Below are 12,579 nucleotides of genomic sequence, written 5' to 3'. Positions count from 1 at the left end.
TAATTGCAGTAATAACGTTAAAAAATCTACCGTCTGAATGCCAAAAAAAAAAATCTGCCCCTAATGGAACCCCAGAAAGCCTCTAGCTTCCATTGATAACGGTAAGAGAGAAGATTTATTTTCTACGATCGCTATCACCACGAGATCCCACACCCCGGACAATTCTCCTGTCCTCGTATTCGTAACGAATAAACTAATAAAATATTGTTATTGTTTCTAGTATGAACACTGAACAGTGCCTCGTCAAAATCTATGTGAAAAAGGGAAAAGTGAAGGATGAACTTTTTCCCAAAAAAAAAATGATGATGAACAAGTAATGATAAATAACGAATGACTTGTAATGAAGTCACGGGTCTATGTAATCGCATATGTATTCTCCCGTGTTAAATATTTCCATTGTTGAAGAGGATTATTTATAGAAATCAATTTGCACCCAACGAATTGCTCATTAGTAATCGCAAGTCGAGCAATTCGGTGGGGATAAGGAAAATTAAGCACGCGAATGTCAAACGGGGAATCGCATTTAATCTTAAGGTTATTAAAATTATCAGGAAGATACGCCTATATGTAATGAACAGTGTGTTAGCAAAGATTTCTAAAAATATTATTTTATCGTCAATACGACTGTTCTTACTCAATTACTCAATTATGCATTCAATTTTCAATTGGTAGCCGATAATTCATACAAGTTTTATTGTCGTATGAAAAAAATTCATGGAAAACCCCCGCATTTTCTCTGAGAAAATTACACACAATTACATTGAACTTATATTGAAATTCGATAATAAAAAAAATTATTTATTTCAATAAAAATTGAAATAGGAATTTCTCAGATAAAAACTTTTCTATTAATATTTTTCATACGCCACCAGCAAACACCACGTCGAAATAATCCTCTGGGTTTGATTTTTACGATTGCTCAATGTCAGCGAGATTAATTGAATAATTTGAAAAGTTTTGGATTCCTCGACGAAGAAAGATTAGAATCTCCAGATTCAAAACTGACTAGAGAATAATCTCGAGATAATAATAGGTAATGAAAATAATCTGAAATCCTCGATGTCTCACCGTTGTAATAATCCTCAGAGTTATCATTAGTGGGTTATATATCTAGATGAAATTATAAAAAAATGTGTTAGCCTAATTAGTCACTTGTGTGTAATAACCGATGAAAAATGTCATAGTAAAAATGCTAGCTTGTTTCGAAAAAAAAAACACCCGATATTAGAAATGTCTTTAGTCATTGTCATCAGGATCCCGCGGTGAAAAGTACCTCTTCTCGCATTATTTCGTACTTAAAGTGAGCTGAATAATGTAAACTCGCGTTTCTACCGAATCATCAGTCCCCGTTCTATTGATTGATATTATTGAACTCTCCCAATTGATTCTGTTTCGCCCATTTCTAGCCAGTAATTTGTGGAAAAAAAAATATGAGAAATGAAGAGGTGAGAGTACGGAAAAAAATGAAGAGTAATATGAAAATCTATTTTTACACTTGGTCAAAAATAAGGAAAAAAAACAAATAGGGGAAAAATTGCTGAAGATTCCTTCGCTGAGGCAAGGCTATAGTAATGATTTAGAGCTTTGTATAGACTTAATGATAAAAATAAAATTGAACGGAAAAGGAACTTTTAATAGTTGGAGTAGAAACGCGAGCTCTCACGAGTGTGTCTGTCTCCTTTGGTAAATAATAAAAATTAATGTTTGAGAATAAGCGCTGAATGCCTTACGGCAGATTAAATATTCAAGATATCGATTGAATTTAATTTATTTCCGAAACCAACGGAATTCTTCAATTATAGTAATCTCACTTTTTTAAACAAATTATTATTCACTAACAGAATGAATTTTTCGTTGAATAAAAATGTAATAGTCTTTTTGGAAAATGTCCCAGTCTTCAGTTGGTTGAGATACCAGTTTAAAAAATCTGCGCAGTTTGGACTTTTTGCACTAGATCCTAATAATTGTATGTGAATATTAGACATCATGATATATCTGTGTCACAATGATTTATGTTACTTGGCCACTAACGGCCATTTTACATAAATAATAAAGCATATGAGAAAATCATTAGAATCATCTACCCAAAATTAATCAGTAGATTTTTCAACTTCTATGTGTTACTGAGCAGGTTTTAAATATTTTATAAATATCAATTTTTAGTGACGAATTACTGAGTCAGGAATATGGAAAACTCCTCTGAATAAAAAACAAAATGTAAGGTACCGATTAATATTCTCACCGAGTCCATCGTCTATGGTTATTCATCATGAAGATAACGTGCAGCGGCCATAGGATTTTATTGTGAATATTGTGATGAGGAGTTTCGTAAATCGTCGATTGCTGATGTAATCAAAGGTATTCGGAATTTTAATAGAATATTGAAAAATAATGTGTCAATTTATTGCTCCCGTCCACGTTATTCAATTGATCTACGATTTTTTGGCATTTTAATATTCAATTGATCTGCGATTTTTTGGCATTTTAACATTCAAATATTTTTCTTTTCATTACAAAACTCATAGTCTTCGTATCAAGTGAACTCAATCGAATAAATCAGTTTAACAAAATGGTATCAATAGAATTAATAATAATTTAGTATTAATTAATTGTTATGAAGGAAATGAGAAAAAAAAATTAATCGCAGTCGGTAGGACTCGAACCTACGCTCCCAGAGGGAATCTGATTTCTAGTCAGACGCCTTAACCACTCGGCCACGACTGCTCCATACAGATCATAATTTTACATTTCAGTAGAGACTAAACCGTTCACAAAAACAATTAAAAAAAAGAATAATTTTAACAGCTATTATTTTTTAACGAATTGAAATTTTTTTTATATCATTTATGAAGAAAATCACGGTTAATTTGGGTCAAGCCGGTACGCGAGGCAATGGGTAAAACAGCTCCCTGTTATCGTTTTAATAAATATTATCAGTAGCAGTCGTGGCCGAGTGGTTAAGGCGTCTGACTAGAAATCAGATTCCCTCTGGGAGCGTAGGTTCGAGTCCTACCGACTGCGAGCATTTTTTTTTAATGTGTAATTTACAAATTTATTGTTATTTATTTATTATATTACGATTTAAATTTTGTTTTGGGACATGTTTTACTTGATAAATTCATTCTATTACTCAACAAATAGTCTCTAGTTTTTTTTTCCGTATCTGTAGAATTAATTTTTGATTAAAATATGTAAAATTTGAATCGAATGGGAGTTTTGCGATAGGATCACAGAAGATTTGAGAGTCTGGGACCTAGTTTATGGTAAGGAGATGAAAAAAATAGAAAGGCTGGATGAACGATTAATGAATGAAGATAGCAGTCCACTTGTGAAATTTTTTCTTCACGTATCGATAATTTTCGAATTATCATCACCAATACTCCGCCTTTAAGTTCATTACCCCAAAATCTTTACTCAATCTTCTCTCGAAGCGCAGAGCAGTCAAAACATAAATCTCAAATCAAACCAATTACACGTGCAAAATAAAGCGAATCTCCCCAAACTTAGTTATCTACCCTCTGACGTAATTCATGAGTCACGATAATAACGAATAATCATCGCTCGTGAATCCGGACTGAACTGATGAAACCGAAATAAAACGCCAAGATTAATAAAATCCGCGGCTGACCCGTGGCGGCTGGAGTGACGTAACACTGCAATAATGGAAAATTGCAGAAATCTCATTTGACATTTTTCACGCAGTAATCTCTCATTTGACGTTAATTAATCTCCCTAGTAGATTGAAGAGGAGCGGAAATGTTTGCTGGGATCAATACGGGATGATTTTTTGTCGAGCTACCGGCGCCTTATCAAATGATATGCAAATACCAGATTCGTATAATTATCCGAGCAAGACTCTCACGAGTAATTCACACGTCACAATTAACAAACGGAATCTATTTATTAAGAGTTGAGGTCGTGAGATAGCGTAAAATTTTTAATCATAATTTTTGTACTTTCAAGTACTCGCGTAAACGATTGATAAATGTACATCATTCGCTTGCAGATCTATGAGTGATAAGGAAACGTGTGATTTTATCTCTGGAGATAACAGCCACGTGCTCGCGTGATACCTCACGTGTATCAAGAGAGAAAGATAGTAGAATTAAATCTCCTCAGATATTCCTGAAGCTGATAAGTGTAGAAAAATTAATTTATAATTAAAAATAAATGAATAAAGCCATAAATTCATGATTGCATTTGAAATGAATTCCTCCCGTTGAATTATTCACCTAAGCCAGTGCGCATTACTTATCCAGAAAGACAATTGGGTTTGTGTGTACCCAATTGTCTTTAATAGTTGATTAAATATCCCATAGATACTGAATATCACGGCTGACAGATCAATCAAGAACACGTCTGACGTATTCTACCCACTCGAAAGATAATTGCGAGAGGTAAGGAATAACTGATGTGGAATCATTGAATTTTTATCGGCGGACGATGTGTAAATATGATTTAGACGCTGATCGTGTACGTGATGGAAATTTTTTCCAGTGCTACATAAATATACTCGAGACATCTAAATGCCTAAAATCTCCCTTCGGACTCTTGCCTTCAATGAGTTGATTTCAATTTAATAAATTTATTTGACAGAATTTTCATCGGATTGGGAAGTTTAATCACTGGAAACCAAGATTATTTGTGGAATGATTGATTGCTGCACTGGTCTGTGAAACAAAATTTCATTTCTGCCATTATTTAAATTTATATTTGTTTTTCATTCCTTAATTACAACGTCAGGTAATTTTAGGTTTGAATGGCATAAAGTCATAATAAATGAGACGTCAGGTGTGGCGTAGTTAGTGGACAAGCGTAAATCTAATCTATGTACATAATAGAAAAATCAGCAATGACAATTCCAGCAGTTTCTTGATCACTGATTTAAATCTGAAATCTAAAATCTTATTCCAAAATCGTTTATAACAGACAACGTTTGATCATCTAATCTAATCACCAACTATTTACTATTTTATTTCCTTGGAGGAATTTTTTGGATCTCATAACTTGAAGGACAGCTCTTCTCTATCTAGCCTCACTGTTTATTCGTTATTTTCTCACCTTGAACTCATGTAGCTTATGCACCCCGAAGCGGACAAAAAAAATACAGTCTTGGCCGTCAACCATAGGGTTTTTTTTTCAAATCTTCATTATTTTCCCTATTCATCTATCTTTCTGCATCCCCAACTACAATTAATTACAACTTTACATTAAGCCTCATTATATTAGGTAAAGAGCCACGGGCTGGAGATCTAGCTATTAAGTATTACTACTTGTACATACACTGTATATATGTATATGATGGCAATAAACTCTTTAAGTAAAAAAAAAATGCAGTCGTGGCCGTCAACCATAGGGTTTTTTTTTTTCAAATCTTCATTATTTTCCCTATTCATCTATCTTTCTGCATCCCCAACTACAATTAATTACAACTTTACATTAAGCCTCATTATATTAGGTAAAGAGCCACGGGCTGTAGATCTGGCTATTGAGTATTACTACTTGTACATACACTGTATATATGTATATGATGGCAATAAACTCTTTAAGTAAAAAAAAAAATGCAGTCGTGGCCGAGTGGTTAAGGCGTCTGACTAGAAATCAGATTCCCTCTGGGAGCGTAGGTTCGAATCCTACCGACTGCGAATATTTTGTCATCTTCCAGTGGTTATTAATTCATAAAAATGCGAAAAAAAATGCGAAGAAAATGCGATTGCTTGTGATCAAACTGACACAGACGATGATCTCGCCCAGATTTGTATAATATATGCCTCTTTGCCTCTAAATATTCATTAATACACATCCTCCATCATGATGATGAAATTCTTTTTGGTTCGTACATTTGGTTAATGCCTCAATCATGAGAATGAGAAAAAATTCTTCAGTTTGGGCAGGAAACTTCCTTACGAGACATTTCTTTGTGTAATTTTTATTTCTTCGCTTGAATGTTCATTGTTGTGTATGTGGGACAATTACGCACAACTTCCTGCACGTGTTAGCATGTAATAGATACGTTTTATCATTCCGGTTATTCAGTCGGCGACGGGGAAGAGGGTGCCAACGGTGATCACATGCGGTACGAGCCTCCTTCACGTGACTATCAATCTTCCAGTGACCCTCGCTCGTCCGATAACAAAACTATTTGCGATCCCAATTCTAATCACCATAACTTTGTTTCCTTGTTAATATATTTAGGCGGCCGTCAATGCTAATGTTAATCCATCAGCCTCGTCTATTTTTGACATTAACGAATGGCTAAATGAGCGATTAACGATGACATTATGGAAATAAAAAGGATGCGACCATGAGTCATGAATTCGGTAACAACTAAGACAAGACTAATCGAGTAATTATAGAATCATCGAAAAATTGATGTGAAAAAATGAAAAAAATAATAAAATTAAAAAAAAAAAATCTCAGAATTGGGGAATAAATTGATTGTTATCGGGAGGTTTGGGGGGCAAAGGTGTACTCATGAGTGCAATCATCAATTTTTATCCTTCTCTCAATCTATGTGGCGGGAGAATCACTACTCATTGCGCGCGCACATCCCCATTTTTTTTCCCGCCAACTTACGCGCTATATATGACGTCACACGTAGTAGGTCGTGGCACTCAGCTGACGACTGCATTCGGCAATCGAGGAACCGTGACGGCCCGGCCAAGTTCAGGTAAACCGTCTCTTCAATTTTTTCATTCCGCTTATATCCGAAAATAGCTTCTAAAAGAAAATCCATATAATGCATAAATTTTACTTTTTAATGCACTCCCATTTTTTCCGTTTCGCCAACATATTTTCTACAAAAAAATTGACAATGAGAGCATAAAAAATCAATCCATTAATACCTTAGTAAATCTTCAATTGCCGAAAATAATTTCCATGAATTTCCACTTACAATTTCAAATAATATCCTCTTGAAATTCAAGACTCCCGAGGATGACACCAACAATAACAGCTCCGCGGGCGGAGACCCTCGAGCAAATGTCAAAAAATGACACCATAAAGCTTCGCGAGCGTCACATCGGGTGAGTAAACTGTAAAAAAAAAAATCACAAAATTTCCCCAACGCCCTCCCAAATGACCCCCATCCAACCCGGAAAATAGATAGCCCAATGAAACATAAAAATAATTTTAATCATCTGTTTGTCCCAGATAATTAATCACCCACACCCGATTGTTCATGAAATACTGATGAAATATTCAGCGGATAAAGCCAATTGTTTATTGTCCAGAGGTGAAACTAATATCATCCAATTGTGGAAAATTAAATCCACCCATATCCAGATAGTATGTAACCACGGGTGGAGATTTATCAGGGACAATGTTGCCGGGGTCATTTCGATAACACTGGACGACAGGGTGGGAGGGGGGATGGGGGGACCCTTTCAAATACGATCTAACGCGCAAATTAGCATATTATCGAGGTACTGCGACTCGAATTTGATAAAATGGTTATATATATGGGACGATAATTCAGAGGTGGCTCGGGCCAATGTTACACATTCTCGTTCCATTTTCGCTGTTCACCGGAATGATGGGGTGGGAGGGGAGGAGCGAGAGAGAGAGAGAGAGAGGGGAGGAGTGAATGGAGAAAGGATTAGGAGAAAGGGGAGTACCAGGGTGGGCACGTAGCACGTGCTCCTACAATTGACGTATATTCTCCAATGCTGAAAGATATGGAGTTGAGAGTTATGACCCACACGTTCACCGATTCCTCAGAAATATATTATACCAAGTGAATTTCGCTGCAATGATATCAATTTTTGATAAATTATTACAATACACGTGTAATTATTGAGATAATTGAATTGAATTTTGGTGTAATGAATTTTTTTTTTTTGTTGCAATTTTTTGTTGCAGACAATCGTGCAAGCTTTTCTACAAATCAAATCCCCTAAAAATAGTTCGTGCCAACGCGCAATACATGTATGACGAGAGGGGTGAGCGTTATCTCGACTGTATCAACAACGTAGCGCATGGTAATGATATAATCGATTACCAAATCTTAGATTTGTTTTATTCGGGTCCGATCTATTTTGACGATCTATTTTCACTGGTGTTACACCACTGGTGAATTTGATATTTTAATTAATGATCACTCGGATTCTGGTACCGAGAGCAATGATAATGGAAAATCACTTGTCTACGAAAAATATTAGCCGATAGTCATGCTATTGACTTGCTATTTGCTATTTTCCAGAGTGATAATGCGTGGAAATTTCCGGCATGTTCTTTATCTTCTCAAACGAAACCAGATTTCCATTATATTTGCCATAATTTCTGATAATGATGATGGAGTAGGTCATCGAAAACAGAACATCTCATTGATGAATGATTTTATTTTAATGTTTTTATCTTTTGCGAATCTTTCACAAAGCATTTGGATAACCGATAAAAGATTATGTGGAAGGTCTTCTTGGTGACTTGTCTTTTTTTTTATAAAAATCTATAACAACAATAATAATAATAATGTCTAAAGATGATACAGAAGAAGATATCAACAACTCCCTAGTGAAGTGATAGAATTTCCGGTTGTTTCACAGTTGGCCACTGCCATCCGGACGTGGTGAGAGCAGGACAGGAGCAGATGTCCTTATTGTCCACGAACAATCGATTTCTCCACGACAACTTGGTGATATGCGCCCGAAGATTGACATCACTTCTTCCAGAGCCTCTGTCCGTGTGCTTCCTCGTAAATTCTGGAAGCGAGGCGAACGATCTTGCTCTACGCCTTGCTGAGGCTCACACCGGAAGCCGAGATACCATCGTTCTAGATCAGTAAGCAATCCCGATATCAATGTTTCACAATAATAATGAAAAAAATCAACGAAAAAATAAAGGAAAGAAAAAAAAAATTGACTGGCTCCCAGCGCTGGGATTTTTTGCTGACGAAGAAAGACACTTGTTAATCAATTCTTGAACTCTTTCAATGGCCTTCTGCTGATTCGCTCGATCGTTATCGCCACTTGCGTCTTTCTTCGTAGCGAGGATGAGCGGAAAGATACCGTCAAAAATATCTAGAATTTCAAGTGGTCGAAGGTATTTCCCGATATCTAAGATGCCCGGATTTCACGGAATCGAAAAATAATGGAATATGGTGGGGGGCTGAGAAAATAATTTAAACACAGTGGATTAAATACGTTAATTTTAATTTATTAAAAATGGCACGAGGAAGAAATGTCCGTTCTCTATGATTTGCCTCAGCAGACTAAAAGTGGTTAACGAGACTAAATGAAAAATCGTCATCCCGAGACAAAGGATCCCAAGTCCCTCTGCCACATGACCTCATTGCTTATGTTTATGTTTTAGTCCTAACATCTCTCTTTATGTTAATTCATTTTTGAAACCATTGACTCATAAAAAATCAATTCATAGAAGACTCAGGCTATATTCCAACAAAAAATTTTAGATGTTTTTGACGGTTGATTAATTGGCGAATGTTGTAACTCTTTGTATGAAAATTCCAGATGAATGTAACCAACACATGACCAGTATGTGAGAAAATACTAATGTCACACAACGTTTTTTTGCTTGTTTGCAGCTTACTACATCTAAAGAGCTGAATTCCACTCGTCTGCATCTAAATGAAAAATATTGAAATCATCCCGAGGATTTATCGGTCATCATAATACTCTTGTCATTTTAGGTGACACGAGACGACGTACGTGAGACGTTATTGATAAGAAAACGAGAAGTTGGCACGTGAAATAACAGCTAATAACTCATTAAGATATTAACAAAAATTCTGTGTTACTCGTGGTGTAAAAAATTGAGATATTTTCTGGTTGAATTTTTCCAGGGGAAAATTAAATGAGTAGTTTGATAAAATTTTTCAGTGCCGGGATGAACACTTCCAAGGCCATTGCTAAAACTACGGATTCTTACGACATTATTATCATTTTAATGCAGGGAAAATAATCGTGGGATCAATTGGAAATTGAAGTACTCACGGTTATTTCGTCTGTTTTAGCGCTTATCACGGCCACTTGACGTCGATGATCGACATATCGCCTTACAAGTTTAATCGGCTGAAAAATGGCAAGAAGGACTGGGTGCACGTGGTAAGAATTCAAACGATACCCACTCTCCTCATTTCCTACCAGGCCAATTTTTCCAGTCTGGAACCCGACAATTTTCAACCCTCCACCAAATCCAGTGCTATTCCATCCTAAATTTCGCTCGACTACTTTCTTTTGTTGAGAATTCTTATTCTCTTTTTTTTTCAACGGCACAGGCACCTTGTCCAGACGTCTACCGGGGAAAATATCGAGACTCCGACTATCCGAATGAGGATCTTGGTGAGAAGTACGCTGAGGACGTGAAGAGGATTTGCGATGATGTCAGATCACAGGGGAAGAAGCTCCGTGCATTCATCTCCGAGAGTCTCATGTCCGTTGGTGGACAGATTCTACCACCCGAGAGTTATTACACTAATGTTTATAAGTACGTGACTATTTTCCATTATTCGAGGTACAACATCGTTGGGAAACTTGCGAATTGCCATTTCCTCTTGTGGAAGGTGCATTTTTTTCTGGCAAATTATTATTATTATTATTACCAACGACCACAAAGTCACGTGAAATTTCCGCACAGTTTTTCATTGAGGGGTCCGTTAGTTCTTGAGTATTCGGGTGATTCTCGGTTGTCGGGTTTATGTGGCACTGAAAATCAGTCTTTTTTACAGATACGTACGTGAAGCTGGTGGGGTGTGCATTGCCGACGAGGTGCAGGTGGGATTCGGAAGAGTCGGTAGCCACATGTGGGCTTTTCAACTTTACGGTGAGAACGTAATTCCGGATATTGTAACCATCGGTAAACCAATGGGCAATGGTCATCCAGTTGCGGCTGTCATAACTACACAGGCGATAGCGAACAGCTTTAAACAGACTGGACTGGAGTACTTCAACACTGTTAGTATACTCGTCTTTATGAACTCCAACTTGAACTATTTGCTTTCACTTTGACTTTTAAATCAGATAAATTCCGTTTTACGACGACATCCATATTCCAGAGTTCGGCTCATGTTATTTCCAATTGCAACAGCTTCACATTGAATTACCAGTAATTTTTAACGAGTGAAGGGATTTCAGTTGAACCTCCTATCCCTCTGTAAAAAGAAAAAAATACACATTTCATTGTGAAACTGACAAACTTCCCCGAAATATGGAGCCATTGAGCTCCCATTTCCATTTCGTTATAATACCACAAGAGATGGAAATGCCACACAAAACAACGGAGTACGCTTGGCCGTTAGAACTGTCACTGATACCCAACCCCTTCGTCCTCGAAAGACGGCTTTTACGACGCCGTTAACGGTTTCTAAAGCCAGCAGATTATCACACTCATACCCACCCTACCCCCAATCCCCTTCCTTCAACCCTGCGAATGAGAAATACTCCACTGTGCACAAGTTGCCTTTACGCAGCTCTATAAAAATCGTTCGCTCATCATAAAAAGTGGAAAGTTGTTTCGCCACTTTTTTTATTGTAGGCTGTAAAAATATGAGTAACACTTTACGCCACTCCAGATAAAGGGTGGAAGTGTTGTAAAAAAATTTTGATGAGAAAATCCCCCAAGTGTCTTCTTGTTTTAACAGTACGGAGGCAATCCGGTGTCTTGCGCAATAGCGAATGCCGTGATGGAGGTGATTGAGCGCCAGGGACTCCAGGAGAATGCAGCCAAGGTGGGCCAGCACATGCTCAACGAACTTATCAAGTTGAAGCAGAGGAGAAGAATCATTGGAGATGTCAGGGGTGTTGGCCTCTTCGTGGGGATTGAGTTGGTTAGGGACAGGAAGACTAGGACACCGGCCATTGCTGAGGCTGAGCATGTCGTGTCCAGGATGAAGGATGAGAAGATTTTAATCAGTTCTGATGGTCCGGACAATAATATATTGAAACTCAAACCACCCATGGTATTCACAAATGAGAATGTTGATCATCTCGTTGCGGTTTTGGATGAGGTTCTGCAGGAAGTCGAAGTTGAGATTGTTCAGGTTTGTATTTTCTGTCTAAAGCATCATGAAAAGACGACCTCTCCTTGATCGATTCATCGCGCCCTAAAGAAAGAATTGGTTGACCTTTCAGATTCCAGAAACAATATTGGAAGCAGTTATTACAACCGTCGAAATCGATTCATCCGAGAAGACCAAGGAAACAACGCCAGTAGCTATTCGAGCGAAATGAGAAAACCCTTCAATTACGACTGGGCAATTTCGCTCTATAACTGAATCAAATAACCGCTTCAACGATCAATAACCAGGGCACCTTGACCCCAGTATATTTCTGAATTATCAACTTCCAATACTTCAGTGCCAAATCACGAGAATTATGCTGATTCTCATTGAGATATCTATTATTAGCAATTATTAGCAATAAGTGAAGATCTGTAAATGTATATTGTAGATACTAATGACCATTGGACTGAGACGAAACTTCACGACATTGATTCAATAAATGATGAAATTTCTCTCTACAAAGTGTGTCCTTCATTTGATCGGGAAAATTGTAGACGGGATATTGGCACGTGCACCTCTACAAACCCATATCTTTTCATCTCCTGAATGACAATTCCACGCCG

The 12,579-nt window shown here is 37.0% G+C and overlaps 1 protein-coding gene, 1 long non-coding RNA gene and 3 other non-coding genes across 5 annotated transcripts; 3 read left to right on the top strand and 2 right to left on the bottom strand.

Annotated features, from left to right (window-relative positions):
• Positions 1-2,642: 2,642 nt before the first annotated feature.
• Positions 2,643-2,724, bottom strand: TRNAS-AGA (transfer RNA serine (anticodon AGA)). Its single transcript has one exon. It is a non-coding gene; the product is annotated as a tRNA-Ser (tRNA).
• Positions 2,725-2,939: 215 nt separating this feature from the next.
• TRNAS-AGA (transfer RNA serine (anticodon AGA)) lies at positions 2,940-3,021 on the top strand. The gene has a single exon. It is a non-coding gene; the product is annotated as a tRNA-Ser (tRNA).
• Positions 3,022-5,471: 2,450 nt separating this feature from the next.
• On the bottom strand, positions 5,472-6,935 carry LOC105268102 (uncharacterized). The gene is made up of 3 exons (XR_892303.1): positions 6,846-6,935; positions 6,577-6,720; positions 5,472-6,232 (listed from the first exon to the last, which is right to left on the bottom strand). It is a non-coding gene; the product is annotated as an uncharacterized lncRNA (long non-coding RNA).
• Positions 5,564-5,645, top strand: TRNAS-AGA (transfer RNA serine (anticodon AGA)). The gene has a single exon. It is a non-coding gene; the product is annotated as a tRNA-Ser (tRNA).
• Positions 6,601-12,478, top strand: LOC105268103 (alanine--glyoxylate aminotransferase 2-like). Its single transcript, XM_011307391.1, has 9 exons — positions 6,601-6,670; positions 6,927-7,025; positions 7,861-7,979; positions 8,544-8,778; positions 9,971-10,061; positions 10,235-10,443; positions 10,685-10,910; positions 11,597-11,995; positions 12,087-12,478. Exons 2-9 carry the CDS (start codon positions 6,937-6,939, stop codon positions 12,183-12,185), a joined length of 1,467 nt encoding a protein of 488 aa, XP_011305693.1. The 5' UTR covers positions 6,601-6,670; positions 6,927-6,936; the 3' UTR covers positions 12,186-12,478.
• The last annotated feature ends 101 nt before the right edge of the window (positions 12,479-12,579 follow it).

The sequence above is a fragment of the Fopius arisanus genome, unplaced genomic scaffold, assembly GCF_000806365.1.
Source record: "Fopius arisanus strain USDA-PBARC FA_bdor unplaced genomic scaffold, ASM80636v1 scaffold00053, whole genome shotgun sequence".
Taxonomy (NCBI): domain Eukaryota; kingdom Metazoa; phylum Arthropoda; class Insecta; order Hymenoptera; family Braconidae; genus Fopius; species Fopius arisanus.
This window is presented reverse-complemented; position numbering and strand designations above follow the sequence as displayed.

Coding starts and splice junctions, on each gene's coding strand:
- LOC105268103 (XM_011307391.1), top strand. CDS start 6,937: ATGACACCAACAATAACAGCTCCGCGGGCGGAGACCCTCGAGCAAATG. Junction 10,062..10,234: donor AGAAGGACTGGGTGCACGTG/GTAAGAATTCAA, acceptor TCAACGGCACAG/GCACCTTGTCCAGACGTCTA. Junction 10,911..11,596: donor GACTGGAGTACTTCAACACT/GTTAGTATACTC, acceptor TTGTTTTAACAG/TACGGAGGCAATCCGGTGTC.